At 37.9% G+C, this 23,044-nt stretch overlaps 1 protein-coding gene across 2 annotated transcripts in view; it reads right to left on the bottom strand.

Moving 5' to 3' along the window:
• Positions 1-23,044, bottom strand: part of LOC121873865 (ras GTPase-activating protein 1-like) — a 30,365-nt gene that overhangs the window by 6,094 nt on the left and 1,227 nt on the right. Inside the window, exons 2-18 of one of the 2 annotated variants that reach the window (XM_042377691.1) lie at positions 16,950-17,099; positions 15,731-15,937; positions 14,537-14,739; positions 14,268-14,382; positions 12,936-13,041; positions 12,027-12,150; positions 11,220-11,326; positions 10,318-10,467; positions 9,597-9,773; positions 8,918-9,073; positions 8,395-8,513; positions 7,869-8,018; positions 5,963-6,167; positions 5,650-5,765; positions 4,072-4,226; positions 3,665-3,831; positions 1,649-1,774 (exon numbers count right to left, since the gene is read on the bottom strand). In XM_042377691.1, the coding sequence (XP_042233625.1) occupies positions 1,649-1,774; positions 3,665-3,831; positions 4,072-4,226; positions 5,650-5,765; positions 5,963-6,167; positions 7,869-8,018; positions 8,395-8,513; positions 8,918-9,073; positions 9,597-9,773; positions 10,318-10,467; positions 11,220-11,326; positions 12,027-12,150; positions 12,936-13,041; positions 14,268-14,382; positions 14,537-14,739; positions 15,731-15,937; positions 16,950-17,099 (2,533 nt within the window). The remainder of the gene's footprint in view (positions 1-1,648; positions 1,775-3,664; positions 3,832-4,071; positions 4,227-5,649; positions 5,766-5,962; positions 6,168-7,868; positions 8,019-8,394; positions 8,514-8,917; positions 9,074-9,596; positions 9,774-10,317; positions 10,468-11,219; positions 11,327-12,026; positions 12,151-12,935; positions 13,042-14,267; positions 14,383-14,536; positions 14,740-15,730; positions 15,938-16,949; positions 17,100-23,044) is intronic. The other variant, XM_042377700.1, reaches the window with a different exon arrangement.

Genomic DNA, 23,044 nt, shown 5'->3' with positions numbered 1-23,044 from the left:
GCCCATGATATTGGTCATATTTAAAAAAAAAATAAAAAATAAAATTAAAAAAGAAATGGGCAACGGGGTGGGGGGAGGGTGGGGGTGTTACAGCACCACTACCAACCCCCCAGCTGGGTGGGCTCGCTTTGCTCGCCATGATCCCCCACCCAAAACTTCTTGGACCTCCCTTTTGATATTCCTGGATCTGCCCCTGCATGATGCAGTCTCAGAATTCCTGGAAAATTTATTCCCAGGCCCAGAATGGAGATTTTTTCTCGGAACCCTCTTGGAATTTTTCACAGAAAATGCACCTGATTTTCATCCTCAGAAATGTGTTCACAGACCCAGAATTGAGAGAACTTTTCCAGCCCGACTTCCATTTCGGCTATTAGAGAGTTCCACGGATCGGTGATTCTGGCTAACGGGGAGATTACTATATATTCTACCAACACCCCATAAATTCACATTACGGGATATCAAAACTTGCCTGCCTATATACTGTATGGACATGCAGTAACTCTTTAGGAATTTTTTGATTAACTCACTGCAGCCAAACCTGGACATTTTAGGCAAACACACTATACAGTGGTCCCACAGTAACGAACGGTTCCATTAACAAATTAGCTCCCATGAAGATTTTCAGTTTGATTAACGAACAAAACTTCGATTAACGGTATCCTTACAACAAACACGCCTTGTTGTGCGCATCAGCTAGTCCGCCACTGCAGAAATTGGTTCTGTTTACATTCGTTTCCAGTGAAGTAAATATCAAGAAAGTTGATCTCTTGAATATTTTTGCAATTTTTATATTAAAATTATTGGTCATTCTGAAATTTAGTTAATGTATTGATAATACCCGGAATATACAGTACAGGGAACAGTTTTTGTGCACCCATCAGCTGATTGAATCACCCAACAACGCGTCTCAGTTCAACTTTATTGACAGTGGAGTGAACATCAAGTTTGTTGGTCTCGAATATTTTTGCATTTTTACATTAAAATTATTGGTCATTCTGAAATTTAGTTAACATATTGATCATATACAGTGCAGAAATTATTATGAAACACGAAGAAGGCATTAGAACCAATGCACTCTGTAAAGAATATGGTATGTCATCATCGACTGCCTCTACAATCAGCTGTTTGATATGTAAACAAAGCTGCCGGGAATATGACATACACACCTCAAAGTAAGTTAAAATACTGTATTCTATTGTTTTTTATTTATTATTGTACAGTATACTGTATACAGTATATAGTATACAGTACTTTGTATGTACTTTTTCTGTGAGTTGGAACCAATTACCCAATATCCCATTGAATTACAGATTCGGTTAACAAAATTTTCGGTTAACGAACGACTCTGTGGAAGGAATTGTATTTGTTAACCGAGGGACCACTGTACTAGGTGTTTTATCAGCTTTACATTGTGCAGCCAATCCTTGGCCTTATGCTATTAACTAAATTACTCAATATTCAATGTTCCTCAATCCTGAAACACCTTGAATTAAAGAGAAGAAGGTACAAACATGATTTGCCTGGTAACAAAATTAATGATCTCCAGAACCTTGGGTCAAGATTCAAAATTTATGCTACAAAAATCTCGTGTTTGATCTTTTCAAAATTATATCACAATAAATGTAAAATACCAGTGGTGTATACAAACCTGTGTCTTGGCCTTGGTAGTCAAGACATCTATATGCGTTACACATATGTGGTGCAACTGAGCCAGGTCTCGTGAGGGCTCACTCTTCACAGGCAGTTCCTCAATCTCTGGCCGCTCCCCAACACTCTGAAATGGAGGATAAATTTGAAACCCACTTTTAAGAACCACCATACATATTTCCCTAATTATTTCTTAAAAACAATAAACGTGTACCACTTACAATCATGACTGGCTCACCCTACAATCACTAATTCATATTAGGTTGAGAAACTTCCACTGAAACAACCACCAAACCCCTAATTGGCAAACTGTGTAACCCACTGTCAAGGAAAAGCCCAGGAAAACCTGCCAGATATTTTAATTGCGTTAGTTGAGCATTAACTAAGGAATAAAATCCAATAATCACTAAACCAAAGTCCAGAAGATTCAAGGAGGAGGAATTCTCTGCTTTTATTTTTTTGTAATGTCATTTTTTAAAGCCTCTTCCCATTATAATGAAAGTTGGCCATAATCAACATCAAAACCTGCACACAAGCTCTGCCTTTAATCATACATCTTATTACTACAATAGATGTGTCCTGTTCCAAATAATTACGTATCTAGTTTACCCCCAGCATGGTCACAACCTATTACCACCCAAAGGCAGCATATTCTTCCTGGTCATTCAGGTCTATCTTTCACCCCTTTCTTGCATCTTCATTAATGTCCCTTCCTTCCTACTTTCCTCCCCTGAATTAGCTATACTGTATTACTTTTTCCCAATCATTTACTTTCTACTCTGTTAGCGTGTCCATAGCACTGACACAAACCCTAATCCACTATCTGCCTGACACTACTCTCAATTCCACATAAGTTGTATATTCCTTATTCTCTACAACCAACTTTCCTGACATATTGCTCTAAAACAAAGTTATTTCTGTCAATAATACACTCCTTCCTCTTACTGCCAGAGTCCATGCTTCATACACATATAAAGTACCCATATTGATTACCCTTAAACTGGGTGAGCACACTGACATGAAACAAGCCACACAAATTTGTACAGTATACATAAATGTGAGGATATTGCAACTTGCACAGTTACCACACCATATATCTATATTTCTGTGCTTAAACTTTATTATGTTTCAGATTAAATTATGATGACCCCACAAGAAAAGGTTAAATGTGTTATGGATGGCCGAACTTAAGTCACCTACCCTGGTCCAATGAATGGCGCTGATGTTGAATGTCTACCCAGATGTACCCATACACCAAATGAAACTCAAGCATACTATGAGCTGTGTGAATATTCCTCAATAAAAATATATAAGAATTAATAAAAGTTGCTTCATTTAACTTAGACACCTCCATACACCTCTTTTAATGCACTTCTGGCCGTTTCTCAATCCACTTATTACTTGCTGTCTTTATCTTCTACTATGTGGTTCAATTCATCACTTACTGTTGCATTTCCTAACACAACTCCCATCAACCAGATACACTTCAGCTCCTTCAATCCTCCATTTAAGTTAACATACACTTCATCTCAAATGTTTTCTCAACATAGTTTAATCAATTTACTTTTCTTCACACTCATTATTTTACTTTCTCCATTTAAACATTCACCTACAAATAGCTGCTGACTCACCATCCATTTACATCCACACTCGTCCCCCTCCGCCTTCCTCTCCTCACTATTGCACTTTTACTCTTGCCTTTTAACTCCCTACAAATACATACTGAATCCATGGTGACACTACACTACCAGCTTCCAGACACAATAACCCATGATAGCAAAGTCACACTCATAATAACAAAGGTCCTCTACACGACAGATTCTCAAGATCTGTGATAAAGAATTTTCAGAGTTCACAACGAGGAAACTAGTACAGTATTGCATTTTACCTCAATCAACATCTCAGGAATTGTTGGTTGTAAGTCAATTATTTTTTATGAATTGAACACAAGGACCACAATGTAATTCACCAACTGCTCTGTCATAGGATGTCCTGAAAGAGGTACAGGGATACTTACAGATAACGTGTCAAGATAGGTAATCATGCGTTCCTTGTTCTTGAGTATGAAAGGGTTGACCACCTCCATGTAGGGTTCCTTGCCACCAAACTCCACCAAATTGGCCAGGTTCTGTAGGCACTTGGCTATCATGATCAGTGAGCGTGATGCCATAGGGTGAGGTGGTTCTGTTGGGACCACAGATATACTGGGTTATGCTGTTTGTATAAACTATTACTAAACTATTGAATACAATAATGTACAGTATTGGCAAATATTTAGTATGTTCAAAACTTAAAGAATTTATAAATATTTAACTTCTCAATTTTTACATACTTGGGAAATTGCAGCTTGTGATTATTTGTGATTTTATTGTAAGGTAACATTGAAAATGATAATCAGCAGGTTACAAACTCAGCTCCACTCACCTTGTAAAAGATTAAACTGTCTGGGATTTAAGATGGCCGGACATATCAAGCGTAGGAAAATAAAGCCCGATACAACTCTCGTTTTCACTAGACGGTCCTGTGGCCACTTCTCAATTACTTTACGTTGTAGACACCCACAGATGTATCTTAAAGGCCTGCAACACACCCACACGTTGATCTTCAATGGCTTTTTAATTTCAGTGGAGATTGAATTTTATGAAAACTACATTATTACTCATTAATTATCTTATTTTACATTAACTCGGCAATTTTAAGCAATGAAAATTATGATGATGTAAATATGAAAAGAGAGCACAGAGACAATGGATTTACTTTTGTCATCAAGGGCCTCTTAGAAGTATTGTACGCCTCTTACGTGTACAGGGTGACTCCGAGAAATGTTTACTTACTGCTTAACAGATTATCGTGAAAATTGGGTGACTACTGTACTTGTATTACTCCAACAACATTGTCCACACTAGCTGATGTACGAGGTATCCCATAGGAAAGGACAATGTTGTTGAGGTAATAAAATAATCACTCAATTGCTGTTAAAATCTGTAAGGCAGCATATACAAATTTGTCTGAATTGCCCTGTATAGTATGCCTCTATATAAAATAATGTATACACAAATTCTTAATAGCTTAAAAATAAAGCAAAGAATTGAAGTATGCCATCACCTTTTATGACCAAGACAAAGAAACAAGTGACCTACAAATCACAGGACATAATCTGCCTTGTTCAGGGGGCTATCTGTGTTGTTCCTGAGACAGGGACATCATGCTATCCGAACAACACAAAAGCCATATAAACAGCCAAACAACCCAGTTACGTCGGGGTTAAGAAGCATGTTCTAACCCTAGCTTGGTGGATGCTTTGAGAGCCAACAAGCTGAAAGGCACACTTGCCTCAGACACCTTCATACACTTGGGTCTCTTTCTCTCAATCATTAAATTATCCCTCTAATATGGAAACCAACTAAAGGAGGAATTCCAGGTCACATGTCTGAATCCTTAAGCAATATAAAGGGATGACATAATTCAATCTTTTGTTTTATGGCATCCAGGTAATGTGGTAAATCACCTATGAGAACGTACACCAGCTTAGAAAGGTATTTAAGATGTTATGTGTTGGAAAAATAACATATTGCACCCCACAGGGTAGTGACCTAGTTTTCAGAAAGGTGACTAGACATTATAAGACTCATATAAACATCATGCAGACAAAGACACAAGAGGGCAGACATACCAGACCCTGAGCAGGTAACCTCATCCCTTAAACTAGTAAGTAAATCATTCCAATTAAAATTTATGTAAAACAGACTATACTTATAGTGCTTACATTCAGATAATGACACACATATTTGTCACATAACCTCAATGAGAAAAACAACTGTGCAACACCTGTATAATACACCTTTATGCCATGGTAATGGTTATATGACTAAGACCGTGGCCTGAGTTAACACTATAAGGACAAAGACAGTGGTTAACTTTTGTCATAAAGAGAAGTAGAGATCTTTTAGTGTCACAAAGAGGAGTCTCAAGACCCACCTGCAGCTTACTGTGAATACTTACATGGGGCAGGCAGCAGCTGAGGCAAAGATGCTTTGTGTGATGTCATCAAGAACTTTCAGGAGAAATTCTGCATTTGCACACGCATCCATTGGGTTGTCCATTTTTGTTGGATTGAGCTGCAACAAAAAAATAAATAAGTAAAGCAAAATCCTGAAAACCTTCAAATGAAATCAACACAGCTGACTTTGTCTTTTTTCTTTCAAACAAAACTCACTGCCTTCACTTGTTACCTCAGGATGTCCACCAGTCTGGCATCAGTCACTGCCACAGCCACTTATTTACCTGACAATAATATCTCTCAACATAGCCTTACCTCACATGACTGTTTGGACTCAAGGATGCGGTGGATGGTATCAGATATGGCTTCAGTGAGGAACTCTGTGCAGGTAGACTTCATGTACAGATCAAGCAGCGTGGTGGTAAGGGAGGCAGCACGGAACAAAGTACTAGTCTCATGCTCTCGCTCAATCTCGTGCTCAGTTAGTCGCTGGAGTAGGTCATGCTCCCGACACTCATTCCTGTAGCACAGTGCATCACCGGAATGAGTTACAGGGGGTGACTGGGTAAAGCACACTTTTTATAATCCAGATGGTCACAAATTCAACTCCACACTTCAATAAATGCAAAACAAATTTTAGACCATAATCTTCCAAGGTATTATGAGTTAATGACAGAGGAAAAAGGTTAAATATGAGGTGAATATGAGAGAGAAAGAGAGAAATAAATGAAGATTTATGAAAGATAACACAGGAGGTAACTTCATATTTTACAGAAACGAGGAAGCAATTCTGAGTGACCAAACATTGGAGATATTTGTGAAGAATATTAAGTATATAAAATGCAGAAGACAGGTTGTTCATAACATAGGGTGTTGTGGATGAAGAAAATATTGTCAGTACACAGTGGGAAGCAAGAAGAAAAATCTTTGCAAGGGGAGAAAATAATTTAAGGTTAGAAGAGGACAGAATGCAAAACAAAGGAACATGTATGAGAGAAATCCAGTTATTTGGGTTCTATATTTAATAATATTTGAAGCCAAAAAAACGGTAAAAAAATCTTGAGATATCATTAGTGGTGAATTCCAGTCACAACATAGTGTAACACTAGAAATTTTCTTCCACGTGTACTTTTGAGAAATTACTTGGAGTCATAGATAGCTAGATGGAAAAACATCAGGAGTCAATTGACCTATACAGTAGTTCTGATGGGACGCTGTGGTTGTCAGAGTGAAGCACCGACTTATCAAGTTTCATAAATAATGTCAAAGATAAACTAAATTATTAAAGTTTTTGATAGTCAACATAAAAGTCAGATATCGAGCTTCTCCGAGCTTTCATCAATGTGTAATTCCACGAAAAAGTATCTCATGATTCATGTATTCATACTGTAGTGCTGAATTTCTTCCTCTTTCCCGGCTACAGTATTATAAATTATAGCCTTGAGCTTTCAGGTTCAAAGGCCAACAAAAACTTGATGCTTTAAAAATAAAGATCAATAAGTAATGGAGTTGTGTAAGTGAAAAACTGAAGTAACATTGCTGAAGTTTAGGGAACTGACAGTATAGAGAGAAGATGTGAGAAACACATGTGGAAAGATGCATGAATGACAGTTAAGAGTTCTGTACATGTGGTGATAAAAAGTGGAGATCATACAAGTTAGGAAAGTGGAAAGTTAGAAGGTGAGGTGGAATGCATAAGAGGTGAATTGCGTCAAATGAAGTGCAGGAATATTTCAGTGTAGAATGCTAGAGGAGAGGTAAACCACTGCACACATTAGTGAAGAATCATATATGGAGCTGAGGGTCTCATTGATGGGTCACCCTAACAAGCATACTGACTCATATGTGAAGAGTTCAGGCAATGTTTAGGTCCTGATTCACTTATCACTCAGCATGTGTTAAGGAGAGGAAGTATTATCTGAACTGTCTTTGCTATTTTTTGCAGTACACTATATTGTAATTCCATCTGAGATCTGGCACACCTGTTATGCCATGTTGGGTTAGGAAAAAATGACAGTGAATGGAAAATTTAGAACAAACAAAATATCACATCTTCACCAAACACAAATTTTGTTTATAAAATTTGGGTCAACACTCAATTACTAACTAACAGGAAGATATCTAACCCTCTTCGGACACATCCCACACCAGTTACTGTACGGAATAACTGGATGTTGCGATCTCCATCCACAAAAGGTTTAAGGTAGTCACAAAACTTTACCTAAATATACGAAGTAGAGAGGTAGCAAGAGGATTGCGGTCCCTATGTGAGACATCAGCCAGGGCCTGCACAGCTTCTAGGCTTGGGTCCAGCAACAGTTCCTTCAAACTGTTGTATTCTTCACATGGCATTATCAGGTCATGGAAGTACCTGTAGACAAGCATAGTTTTAAAATTTCACATCTGCACTATAGAAAATTTATATTCATATCTCGTATTATGACAAACTAGATGACTATTAAGCAGACAAGTAAGTACGCACAAACTAATGATCTGTGCCCCTAAAGACATCCAGAATAAAATCAACCAAGCTGTAGACATTCATAACAATAATAAAATCTTCATGTTCATAAAAATTTGGAGGTTATCTCAGAGTAATACTTCAAAATTGCAAAATGAGAGAAAAAACCAAGTCGGTGTTAAAAATGTTAGAAGAAATAAATTTTTACGAAGAAAAGAAAAAATGAAGAAACAGCATACAATTAGAAACTCAAGTTAAACTTGAACTGTAAATGGAAGAGCCTCACCTGTATCTAAGTCTGACAGCCCCCCAGTCCCCTACAGGAGTGATGCCAGTTAATGGATGCCACTCCTCCACTTCTTCACCATTTTGTAGTGTGTTCAGTTCCACCATGACCTCCGCAACCTGCAAACACACACACACATCATCAAACTACTATGTAAATGGGGCCGTAAGATGCATATTATCATAGGTCGAGTCTATCAATGACACACATATATACGTAAAATATTATACAACTAAATGCTAAAACCTGACACAAAGACCTGACATGACTGAAAACTGAGATAACATAAGCAGGTTAACAAGTTTGTTCTGTGAAAGAGACTGTATGTGCACTTTATGGCAGATGAGCTAAATAACTGCACTCGCTCTTCCTCCTCCTACTACTATTACTAAAAAAAAGTTAGCCAAATTAAATGCTCTGCCGTACTTGATCCGTGTTATAAATACAAATTCATACATGTTATGAATCATACGGTAAATAAAAAAAAATTGGTGTGGAGACTTAACAACAAACTGACACCCACCTCAGAGTCTTTGCTACGCTTGCCGTGGTTATATACAGTAATTGTAAACATGATGACGTCAGGAGGAATGTCGTCCAAAATAAACTCTTCGTCCCACACTGGATCTGGTCCCGGTTTTGGTCTGGTTCGACAAACTTTTACCTGATACATAAAAAACTACTGTTAGTTAGTTAATTAGTCAATGAGTTAGTTGGTTGGTTGGTTGGTTGGTTAGTTAAGACTTTTACATCTTTAACATACTAGTTAGCATGTGATGGAAGTGCAGAATTATCATAATGAAGAAAAAGAGAAACATTACCTACTTTAAAAAATAAATAAATAAATAAAAAAATCTTAAATTAATAAGTGAAAAAATAACCACACAGGAATTACAAGTTCAGAGTAAATGTGCAAACAAAGGAATCAACATTGGATTTAAAAGCAATAAATTTGAGTGTATGAGAGTATTTCTGAGCAGGTTCCCTTTGCACATTTAGTCAAGAGTTTTCAAGGATACCATTTTTCCCTTGTTACAGTACTTTGGTTAACATTTATGAACTAATTAGCTAGAAGAGAGAAATAATGTATGCTATTAATTCAATATACAAGACAATACTGCCATACTACTTAAAAGCGAAGCCAGTGACAATGTCCTGTCACTAGATTAAAAACAGAGAAGACTGATTGGTCTGACATTTACCTGGTTAAGAGAGACAAGGCAGTATGGGCTGGGAACTATCTTAGAGGGTAATCTGGTAGCCTGCATAATTGTGAGATGAAGCGATTTCATGAATTTGAGTGTCTGCAGCTTGGGTGCTCCAACCATTTGTGGTACACACAGCGGTCGCAACACAGCCATCCAGTCGTTGGTCATTTCCTGAAATACCAATAGTTTATAGAAAAATACTTAAAAAATATATATACAGGGTGTCCCATACATTTCCATACATAGGAAAAATAAATTTTATATGAAAATCCATTTTTATTTATATAATATGCTCTACATGACTACCATTCTGTTGAAAACACTCTTCAATGCGTGTCCTCCACTGCTGAAGAACACGTTCAAGCACAGCTGGAGTTATGCTTGTAATGGCGTTGGTGATACGTTGTATGGAAACTTATGGGACACCCTGTATATATATTGTAATATTTCCTCACACATATACATACAATATGCAACATATAGAGCTGCCATCATGTAACCACAACTATGAAAGTGTGGAAAAGGCTTTAAAATGTTGATGATGAGAGGGTTTATACCCAAGTTGGAATCCTTAGACTTCACATGTACTGTATACTATACTGTATAAATCCTTTGACCAATGTCAGGTTATGCATTCAGAGTCAAGTCAGTTTCAAGCCATATTTACACAGTTGAACAAACAAGGGAAATTCAGTGGATAGGAACACCAACTCACCTGAGAGTCTGAGCATAGGTAGGTCACTGTGGCCAGGCAGGGCAGCTCCCTCTCCACTAGTTGGAAGCAATTTGGCCGTTCAAAGAAACTGTCATGGACTTGATAGAGGTATGAACAGTTCAAGTCAATGAGGCCTCTGGGTTTCGTACGCTGAAATGTACACATCACAACAATTAAAACCAACTACTGTATCACAGAATACACAACCTGAAATTAAGACATTCAATTCACCTACTTCCTGAAATGTTCAAATACATCTGTCCTAATTCCTAAGATTTGAAGACCTAACAGTAATACATGTGAGGAATGTTTTGTCAAATAGATGACTTAAGAAGAAATGAATAATCATAGGTGAAGAATTAAATAATGTTAGGAATACATATGAAAGACATTCTTCTGAACTCACAATCCTTTAACCCTTCACTACAGGGGCGCCACTTTAATATTTTTAATATTTTATTTAGTTAACGCCAAGCAATTCTATTCAGCTCAGAGGGGTACCCATACACAAGGGGTTAAAGGCAGAAGCGATATATACATCTGGTTGGATACAGATAGACTTGGGTAAAACATCCTTTATATCACCGGCTTCAGTTACAAAAGTTGACAGTCTAACAGAAGAAAGGCTACCCGGTATTCCAGTCTAGGATATTTAAAAGAAAACTTTGACCACCTCTGTGGACACAAAACATTACTGGCTCCTGATCCTGCCATGGCACTGAGTCCAATGTGTCTCATGGAATGGAGGTTCAGCTTCAAATATATTAACATAGTTCAGTAAAGTTACCTGAATTACACAATTAAAAATTACTTTAGTCCACCCCCATGCGCTGATTTACAATATATCCTAAATTTGTTAACCTGAAACACAAAACAATTTATACAAATCTCACTAAACATACCTTTGGGTTGTCATAGTAATACAAAATATCAGTCAGGACGAAATACAAACATTTCCATTTTTTATTTTTCTTGCTTTTCTTGTACAGCCATCCTTGTTTCTGGATTCCTGAAAATATTTTGCGACTTAATTTTTGGTTTCATGAATAAAGTCTTCTCATATTGGTACTTCACAAACCTGTTCTTAAATTCTCCCAGATATAAGGAACTGATCCTGATATCCTTCATAATAATCAAAACCTTATTGAGTGACAAGTTTACAGGTTTGACCTCAAGAGTTCCATGCAACCCTTCACTAAAAAATGTAAACATATTTCAAGCACTAACAAGCAGCTGAGAAGTTAACCCGTCCCTAACTTACATCAGTATAAATGGCCTAGATAAGCTCGGAGTATCATAATGTGAGATACAGAGCATTCACTACAGTTGAACTTCCATCAACTTTCTGCACTGTAATCTGTACATGTTAACTTTTTGGTGATAAAATTTACATTCTAATTTAAAATTCAAGATGAACAACATCAGCCTACAGTAATAAAGTAGACTAGCTTAGGTGTTGCTGAGATATCAAGAAATGAATGTTAATACAAAAAATATATCAAATAGGTATGAATGGTGTCATCCAGAACCATAATAGTACATTGAAATATTAACTCAGTAGATAATCATAATAAAGACACTCAAGCACACCCTCCCCGCCCAAAGAGCAATCTAAATGTGCATCACCTCCACAATGGATATAAGCAAACTATAGCTGCTTAAGATCACAGGCAACAGACTGGTACCCTTGTAAGACACAATGAATTTACCTTTGAATTTAGTGACTCCCAGTTTTTCTCTGATCTCATTAAGGGTAGCATAAATCTTCTCAGGCTGTTCAACTTCCTTCACTGGCACGATAGGCAGACCCAGCCGCTCTCCTGAGCTAAGTTGCTGTAATGTTGGATACAGATTATTAAAATGTGAAGAGAAAAGGGATGATCTGGATGAGAAAATATTCTTGATAAATGTAGGAGTCATGTTAGTGCTCTGTGATATTACACTCACTTCCTCTTATGAGGTGTAAGGATTATTATTTGTCTAATGTGGGCATCATTATCTCAATGATATTTAAGCAAGAGGCTCTGAAGACAATTTTAAACAAGAAAATTTTAAAATTATTGAATTTGATGGACAGCATTACTGTAAACATTGGGAAAACCAATTCAGGGAATTTCATATTTACACATTCTTTTGGGAAATTATATAAAGGAAGGAATGTTCCTGAAATCCTACTCTAGAACCAGCAATGACTAGCTAGTGGGATTATCACCAGCGTATGTTCCCCCATTTACATGTCTGGATTGTAACCCGTCTCAAGTTAACACAAGAACCAGCAGTGGTTATGACCCTTTGATTACTTATTGCTTTAGCACCTTTTACCCAGAGTGAGTTTTACAACACTATCAGCTACATCATAGGGGAAGGATTTTTTCTTATATCACAGCTGATGCCCCCAAGGGAATAAGAATAATTACCAACTGTTTAATTTTGTATGTTTTTGTTGAAAAATACCGAGACTAAATTTGAAAATAAAGACTTCAGAAGTAAAATATAGCAAGAACGAGAACACTGCCTCAGTTTTGAGTGACTTGGGGGGGGGGGGAAATAATCTTATAGACTTGGGAGTGTGAAGAAGGGATGAGGAGGGTAAACAATATATTGTCAAGGGTTCTTACCTTACACACTGGGCTCCCTAACGTATGACCCTCTAAAATCTGTTCAGTTTTGTATCTGTGGATGACGGCATCTAGGCAGGAAAATGTTCTCCCACCCATCAGGTACCTAAAACATCCAATGTGTTGTTATACATTATGATTACATCCATCTTCAACATGTATTCTATACTGATTTCTATGTATACATTATACATCATGAGAATTCTTCGTTCTTTATCAAAATCTCCTCAATTATTTTCACTAATATCTTCTTTCTTTCATAACAAATCAGACTAATTTTGTTTGTGTGTTTTTACTTTCTCAGTTTCTTTGTTGTACCCTCTAAACCATTCTGGCAGACCTGACCTCATACGGTACACCATTCCACATATCCTCCACTTCCATTCCATATTCATGCCCGTTACATTCCGTTCTCCTATTTATACCACCCACTATATTTGCCATGGGAGGTGACTATGGGTACTCCACTCACATCTCAAGCTTGTAATCATTAATGTAAGTCGACATTAGTGTCTACAAATCCATCACGTGTATTTTCTTTGTCATTAAAACCATTTATACCTCTTAAATAAATAACAGAATGAAGTCTGTCTGTTCTAATTTTGTAATCTTACTTAACTGACATACACATGTCTACAAATCCATCACGTGTATTTTCTTTGTCGTTAAAACCATTTATACTTCTTAAATAAATAACAGAATGAAGTCTGTTCAAATTTTGTAATCTTACTTAACTGACATACACATGAGAAAAATAATCCTTATAAGGTATATATATAAAAATGCCAGAAGAATTATCATAATTATCATTTACTCTAGTTTCATATTTCATCAACTCCTGTAAAGTGAACCCAAGTTAACCACAACAACTTCAGCCAACTTGATCAACTGTTTTAATTCTATCAATCAATGTTTCTATCTGTGAATTATTATACCTTCACTTTGTTGTTCTTTCAAAAAAACATTTAAAAAATCTTATCAAGGGAGCTAATACAGAAGCCCATACAATTTTAATGTGATTCGCAAAATACTTCTTTGTTATACCCAACTAATAAAAACTTTGGTGGCATATACAGTACAGTACAGTACAGTACATGCACAGTGGTGCCTAACATTAGTCCTTTGAATATAGAGGCATAAAAACAGTGAGTGTACAGTACTGGATCACAGTATTTGCCTAACAACTGTCAAAACATTCAACTGTAATTTGATGAAAAGGAAAAAATAAAGAATAAAACATAGGACATAATAAGCCTCATTCTTATGGATGTTATCATTAAAGAGTTAACAATGAGAGACCACAGTTACTGGTGTACTCAACAATATACTTACTTGACTCCTCTTTTCTCTATTCTGAACCTCTGAATTATGTTATTAGTAAGAAAGAAAAGGGTGTAGTCCCCTGGGGAGTTGTCACTTGGACGAACCAGGAAGCTGCCTTGACCAGCTGTTGAGCCAACAAAGAATTTGTTTACTTATTACATATATCACTTGTACAGTATTAAGTTTGTAACATTATCACTTTATATTATCCAAGATTTAAGACATTGACTATTCACCACTTCCCACAGATGGTGAGTTATGATGGGCTCACAGCTTACCTTTAATTAAAAGGTCTATGGCATCACTCTTGGTAATATCCGGGTGGAACCATGAGAAGACAATGTTTGGGTCAATATCATCATCCAAGGTCTCCACCAGGTCTGAAAATATGGTCCCTTGTTCTCCAGTACGATGTGCAGTCACCCATAACCATCCATCACTCAGCTCATTGTGAACAAAGAAGATGTCCCCTTTCTGAAACCTAAAACAAATATTTAGGATACATGAGCTAGAATATATCAAGAACAAGCCAAAGAAAAATACTGTACGACTAAATCCTGACAACATAGATAGAGGAGCGAGATATTACAACAGAGACTTATCTACTTCCACAGATAAACAATGTGGTAAAATACCAAGAATAAATAGATGAAGAGGAACATTTTTGAATGGCAAGAAGAGTTTTTATTACAAGCCACAGAAGTCTTGAAACAAATCTACTGAATCGCAGAGGACCATTTGGGGATAATTCTGAAATACCTGTACCAGAATTCTTACTTTACTTTTTTAAGTTTTCATCAGCTACACGTGAAGTCAAAGTCACACTGCAGTATAAGAACAAACTAACACAAGAATGGACTGAAATTGAGAATATTTATCTGATCTGTAAGGTTTAAAAACCCTCAAGTAAAATAGAAAATAGTCAGTTCATACTTCTATATTATGTGAAGTAAAAATCACATTACTAGAACAAAATTGTTCCTATATACAGCATTTCTTTCTGTAGGTACAGGATGTGAAATCAAGGTCACATTATGTGAGATCACACACAGAGGCACCATCAGGTACTGTACTTATCTAATTTGTCTGTGTTTTGGTGCATTTATTGCCACCATCATTAATCAGGTATTATACTGTACGTCAACTCATGTAATTAAATTGAAGTAAACCAACAGACTTGTTCACAAGATACGATAAATTTTCATTTTATCTATACTGTAGTCAGTTCTTAACACAATTAACTCCCTTATCCTACAAGGTATGAATGTGAACCAACAGTCTGGCTGGACTGGCAAGAAGTGTTAATGTTTGTCATGTTAGACCCCAGAATAAGCTGACCTTTTTGCCTAACACAACAGAAATATTGTACCAGTACAGACTAATAATTTTAAGGTGCTGAAAATGAGTCACTTAGCCATATAGCAAAAACAGGTGTAAAGGATAGCAATACAGTGTAATGAGATAGTACTAACGATAGTTCATCTGTATCAGCCATCTTTGTGTAGGGAAGAATGGCCACAACTTTCCGAAGATCGTTGACAGGTTCCGGGGGCGGTACAGGGTGAACCAGGCGCTCACGCTTGAGCAAATCTGACATGCTCGTGTAGTAGCCAACCAGGTCGCTCAGGGCATTAAACTGCCGACCCCCAATGTAGAAGTCTCCACACACCGCAGTGATCCTGATGAAACAATTTTATATACAATATTAACATACAACACTATAATTACAGTGTAATGAAGTGTAGGTGAGGAATGGGTAAAGTACATCACTACAAAAAGGTTGAGTATTGGTGTGTGCGCTGATACTGAGACCCACAAGTAAAAATCCCACTGTGAGAAGAAAATCAATGAAATACTAAACTGATAACAAGCAAACTATACCATAGGACACCCTCTTAAAATACATGTAACTTCACAAAAAGACCTTAATGCAGTCTAAGATTAGAAGCAAGATGAGCACTTATTACCTTTTACATGTGCCCATAATAAACAAGGGAATAACTGTACAATGTAAGATATGGTGCTGAGGAGAATGTTATCTTCTGACAACTATGTTATTAAAACAAAATTGAAAATTGATACAGTGTGGACATTATAATAAAAAAAATTGACTAAAAGGGAAATGAAAGTAAACTGTAACCTGTCAAACAATAAGTCATGGTCATAAGTCCATTCATAAAATCAAATATATTGTCTGACGTGTATTCAGCAAGTCAGACACAGTTAGCAGCTGGCATATCAACTACAGTAGCTCATGAGATCACAAAGAATAGCAATACTGTACCCAGTTTACCAATAATATAAAAATTCTACAAGCATATGTTATTAGAAGTCATTTATTACATTAAATTATGGGTCTTCTGAGTATTTATTTCACCGAGTTCCTTTTGTAAACGTCTTTACTGAAACCTGCTAAGGTTTCTCAAGTAATGGCAGGATATTTGGTAAAGCCCTCACTCCCTGCTTCAGCAGTCGTAAATAAAGTTCATATGACTTTGGACATTAATGATTCACCTGGTTTCACCCTCAATTGCCATCCAAATGACATGGGTTTGAATTCTACGGCAACATTAGTGTTGTTCATGCATCTTGCATCGAGTTTCTCTGTGACTGCAAGTTCTAAAAGCCTGTTAGTCTATCAGTCACTCAGTGTACTCTAAGAAAAGCACCATATCCAGCAAATTATCTTACTTGAAGTGGGAGACTCCTGAGCGACCCAGATAGGACAGGACATAGGACCCCGGGCGGCGGTCGGACTCCCGCACCAGGTAGCTCCCAAGCTTCCCGAACAGACGGAGTCGTTCCTCGCTCTGGGCCCTGTCCAGACGTCCATGGTACCAACTAGAACATAAAGAGAATTATCTATTATACACAAAATACTTTCATGGTGTCTTATTAAAGCCCTAACTACATACCTTCTTAACCTATACAGTAGCCACATACAGGTGCTCCTCTACTTCCAAACGACTTACGTTTTTGAGGCTTGTTTGTAAGTCCAACTTCACTCTTGTAGATACCAAACATTGTAAAAACTGAAAAGATTATGGATATTTAGTACAGCTATACCCTTTATCACAGCCTTAAAACCTGGCTCACTCTTCTCCTCTTAGGTACTGTTTGTTCTATCTGGAATTTTCTTCAAAATAATCCAGTCTCATCCACATTAAACACCTGTTCTGGCAGGTAACCCCCCTCAGTGATGATGTTTGTATCTGAAAGTTTGTAAGTTGAACGTTCTTAAGTAGAGGAGCACCTGAATACAGTGGGGTATGCTATAACGAATCTAATTGGTTCAAGAACCTTGTTCGTTATAGCATTCGTTCGTAGTAGGATTAATCCGTTCCAGGCCCCCCAAATACAACCACTTAACACTGAAAAATATAATATAAAATTGTAAAAATTGTAAAAAAAGTGCATAAATATGCATCTAAACCCCTGAAATAAAGAATATCATTAATATTTGTAATAAAAAAACAATAAATTAGTTAAAAAAAAATAAAAATAAATAAATACGTAATGTTCGTTGTAGGAGTTTCGTTCATTATAGCATTCTCAATTTTATAGGTAAAACCGTTCGTTATAGGAATATTCGTAGTAGGATCCGTTCGTTATCGCATACCCCACTGTACCTGACATAATCAACACAACTATCATCATTTCTTTCAAGAAATTTAACAACATTCTGTTTTGACTAACTGAAGAAAATACATCAGGGTTTTTCTGGGTGATATTCTTTTGGGTAGTAGTTGAATGGAACTTGATACCCATCCCAAGGGAGGCAGGACTCAGGTGAATACATATTTTGGCAATTTACCTTAACTTATTCATTTAAGAGGGCAGCCTGGTACTGTATTGGGAGTACAATGATATCTCCGTTAGCCGGAACAATTGGTGCAGACCACTTCCAGAAATGAGAGATTTCCGGGAAACGAGACGACTCTTTCAAAGCCGGGAAAAAAACCCTCATCCCCGTAATTTTCCGGTTACCGGAAAAATGTTCTCAGAAGTTCCAGAAATTGCCCATTACATCATCTCTCGAACCCGGAAAAATATCCCTCGTCCCCGGAATTTTCCTGGTAACAGAATATCTTTCTTGGAATTTCCAGAAAATGATTCTGATTTTCATCTCTCAAACCCGGAAAAAAATCCCGCCATCCCCGGAATTTTCCAGGAATTCCGGCTATCAGAGAGTTCCGGGTTTGAGGGATTCCGGCTAACGGAGATATTACTGTACAAGTACTGGCGAATTTTTGCGTAAAGGTAGGCCGAGATGGTTTGTCATATGGAGAGAATGAATGAGACTTACTGGGTCAAGAGATGCATGAGCCAATATGTTAAGGGGAGGAGAGCCTGGGACATCCCAAGACTGACATGAGGAGAAGTTGTAAGAAATGATATGAAAATTAAGTAACTGACAAGAAAGACTGTAAGAGACCATGCAGCAAGGACAGCTGCCATTAAGTATTCGTAGCTAACCTAATTGAGTGTGAAAAATGACCATAAAACACATAATGATGATGACTGAGTCTTTCTTTAACCAAAGTTCACAAAGGAAATGACCCAACAAACAAGTAAAATTTAGAATCTACCATTATTATATGTTTTTTTCACTATTATAACTGGAGGTTGGGTTCCAAACCTACAGGACACATTTTTTTTAATACAAATAACTGTAGACATGTTGTCCAGAAAGAATAAATTGCTACTGGAGACTCTCCTGTTGGGTCAAAAGAAGAAACAAACATATTGCCATTAAAATAACATTAGTTACACATATATCAACTACGTAGTGTTCTTCTTTTTTTAACTGATGGTACAGCACGAGTTTGGATTCCTCCTTATTTGGTAATGCAGGTTTAGAACAAAGTCAATGTACCATTAATGTTTCATGTTCACAATACAGGGGCCATATCTTGCGTTATTATTTAATATATTATGTACTACAGTAGGGTAAGCTTCATATGTTCTATGTATTATTGTAGCATAAGTTTCATTACTTGTTCTCTATGTTTTCTATGTATTATTGTAGGTATTATTGTACTGTTTCCTATGTAACGTTTCATAACTTGTTCTGTATATGTCTTAGGACTTGTTCTATGTATTACTTTATCACTCTGTATTCTTATATTGGATGATCAATTTATAATACTGTTGGTTCATAAAGCTTTATTATGGTTACTGGTGCAGGTTGGGAATACGACTGGACATAGTGATGTTCACGCGTTTTGGCTGGTTTTCCCACAGTCGAGGTAAGGACCCTTCCACTACCTTCTTACTTCTAACAGAGGCGCACCGGGGAGTTGTGTGATCCTAGGTAGTAGGCAGTCATCAAACAGGGAGATACTACCACCTAGGAAGATATTGGAAGCATAATGTGTTGTCTAATGGTAGACCCTGCTGCCATTTTGGCATCGTGAAAATTGTGACCAAGTCCCAGGTTGCTGATCTAACTTTCTGCCTCGTTTACACAATTGCAGAGTCTCAAATGTCTCTCTTACTATTGACAACACAACAAATATAACCATACTCACTCTTGATATGTTTTATTCATTTATTTTATTCTCGTATGTCAGTTGATATTAATATTGAAGCGGGGCCTTCTCGGATGGGTCCCACTGGTCGGGAAGGTTGTGGACCCCAGGGCCGACCTGATCATAATCAAGTTACTGGGGCCTCAACTGTCGCCAACGCGGTTGCTGGAGAATCGGCTTTTTTCACACTTCATTTTTACAACATTCGCGGCCTGAGATCCAATTTTCCTTCTGTGGAGCACCATCTATTAACCTCTTCCCCCGACCTCTTACTACTTTCCGAACTTCAACTGACCAAAGCAGCTTCACCCAAACCTTTTCAAATCTCCAACTACAACCTTTATACCTCTTACCGTTCTAAGGGAGGTGTATGAGCCTAATGCAACACACGTACACCTATAGCTCGACTCACGGATCTTGAATCTTTCCTTTATCATGTCATCTGGCTCAAAATATCTCCTATACTGTTCTCCCAACTCTACCAACTATTTCGAACTCTTTAACTATCTCACTTCTTGCCATGAGTCATTGCTATCCACACACCCCAACACCGAGATCCTCTACCTAGGGGATTTCAATGTACATCACAGAGAGTGGCTTCGCTCTGCAAGGGATGACCCAGGTGGAGCTGAGGCACTCTTTTTCCTTACTTAATGATCTGGAGCAAATAATCAAACACCCTACACGCGTTCCTGATCGATACGATCAACTTACTAACATTCTTGATCTTTGTTTTACCTCTAACCCCTCACACTATTCAGAAAAAAAGCGTTTAGTTGAAGAGAGTTTCAAGCAAGATGTTACCTCCACTGAAAACAGAGAGAGACTAACGCCTGTCTGGTGTGTTAACAGGCTGGATGGCACGCCAGAAACTAGTTTCTTTACCTTCAATTATGTTCAATAATTGTTAAAATTACTAAAAAAGTTAATATTAAACTTTTAAAATTATTGAATAGTATAAACTTCTTGATATTTACTAAAATAGTAAGGAATTTAAGCCCTAAAACCGATTACTGTATTGGCAGACTAATACTACAGCTGGTGGACCACCAAATGCAAGCGAAAACATGTTGAAGTCGGCTCGTAAAAAACTCGTTAATCGAGGGATTGCTCGTTAACCGAAGTTAAGAATCTTATGGAAGGTAAATTGTTAACCGAAATCTCGTTAACCGAGGCGCTCATTAACCGAGGGATCACTGTATGAGTGCATTTATCCCATCTTCTACCAAAACTTTCACATTACAATCATGGTTTGATTGCTCCTGCTCTCTTGCTTGCAGGGTGAGAGATAGGGCATATCGAGCTATGAAACTATCTCCTTCTCCTATTACCCACACCTCTTTCATTACTTCTAGGAATCGTTGTAAGGCTATTCTTCGTAGGGCCAAGCGGAATTTTATTAAAAGAAAGACCGCTGTCCTGACTAATTCTTCTAGTAAATCCTTCTGGTCCTTAGCTATAAACATCTTTAATAACTTCTGCACTTCTTCTTTTCCTCCTCTCTTCCAACCTGATAACTCTATAGCCAACTCTCCCCCTGACAAAGCCAATCTCTTTGGCACCTTATTCTTCTCTAATTCCACCGTAGATGATTCCTACTCTACCCCTCCTGCTCCTCCTATAATCTCCACTAACAGGGTTGCCAGTTTATTATCCAAGTTGGATGTGAGTAAGGCACATGGACCGCACGGAATAGCCCCTTGTGTTCTGAGGGAGTGGTGAAATTCTGACCCCTGTGCTTGCTTGCCTCTTTCGCCTTTGCCTCAAAACCCAAATTTTTCCTTCTTCTTGGAAGCATGCCTTGGCTCTGCCCATCCCGAAGAAGGGTGACCATTCTAATCCCTCTAACTATCGCCCCATTGCCCTAACTTCATCCCTCTCTAAGATTTTTTTAAACTATCTTGAACTCCCATTTTCTCCGTCACCTTGAACGCCATTCTCTTTTGTCGGATCACCAGTATGGCTTTCGCCAGGCGAGATCTACTGGTGATCTGCTCTTCTACTGCACCCATCTTTGGTCATCCTCTCTTAGGGATTATGGGGAAACTTTTATCGTGGCCATCGACATCTCCAAAGCATTTGACAGGGTATAGCACAAGTCTTTGCTTTCTAAACTTCCCTCTTTTTGTTTCTCTCCCCCACTTTGTTTTCTAATCTCCAGCTTCCTTGAGAACCGATCCATGGCAGTTGTTGTCGAGGGATCGATTTCTCGCTCTTTCTCTACCAGTAGTGGTGTCCCACAGGGTTCTGTTCTTTCACCTACTCTCTTCCTTCTTTTTATCAATGATTTACTTCACACTACAACTAATTCTATCCATTCTTATGCTGATGATTCTATTCTTCACTCTTCTTCACATTTTCCCCTTCCTCCTAACTCCCAAACTAGATCTGTTTCTAGAGCTGATATTACTTCTATCAATGCGGATGTGTGCAGCATCTCCGAATGGGGAGGTAGAAACTTGATTAAATTCAATAGTAATAAAACTCAGTATTTACGAATTACACTTTCTAAATTAGAAGGGGGTGAGGAATGTGTGGTGGGGTTGAGGAATGTGTGGTGGGGTTGAGGAATGTGTGGTGGGGTTGAGGAATGTGTGGTGGGGTTGAGGAATGTGTGGTGGGGGTGAGGAATGTGTGGTGGGAGTGAGGAATGTGTGGTGGGAGTGAGGAATGTGTGGTGGGAGTGAGGAATGTGGTGGGGTGAGTGTGTGGTGGGGTGAGGAATGTGGTGGTGTGGTGGGGTGAGGAATGTGTGTGTGGTGGGGGTGGGAATGTGGTGGGGTGAGGAATGTGTGTGGTGGGGGTGAGGAATGTGTGGTGGGGGTGAGGAATGTGTGGTGGGGGTGAGGAATGTGTGGTGGGGGTGAGGAATGTGTGGTGGGGGTGAGGAATGTGTTATAGTGAGTGATGATCAATGTGGTAAGAAGGATTGAACAGACACATTCTATCATTCCATACAAGTAACATTTATTCCAATATGTACAGTATGGCACTACTGGGAGGAGGGCAGCCAAAAATAGGGGTTACTCCTCTAGTTAATACTTGAAACGAGAAAGTAAGAAAGGTGGAGATTATTGTGAGCAAGTGTTGGACTATACAGTACAGGTTATGTCACAGAATGGTTCCTGGAGTGGTAAGCAGCGATAAATGTGTTTAGCACTGTGTCTCTCATTTCCTTTATTAATTAATCAATAGTTAATAATCGGTCCCCTTGCAAAAATAAAAAATTCCATCGGTGTTCCCATAATGGACAAG

This window comes from Homarus americanus, unplaced genomic scaffold, assembly GCF_018991925.1.
Source record: "Homarus americanus isolate GMGI-L3 unplaced genomic scaffold, GMGI_Hamer_2.0 scaffold55640, whole genome shotgun sequence".
Lineage (NCBI taxonomy): Eukaryota > Metazoa > Arthropoda > Malacostraca > Decapoda > Nephropidae > Homarus > Homarus americanus.
Note: the sequence above shows the minus strand (reverse complement) of the source record. Positions and strands in the feature narration are given on the sequence as shown.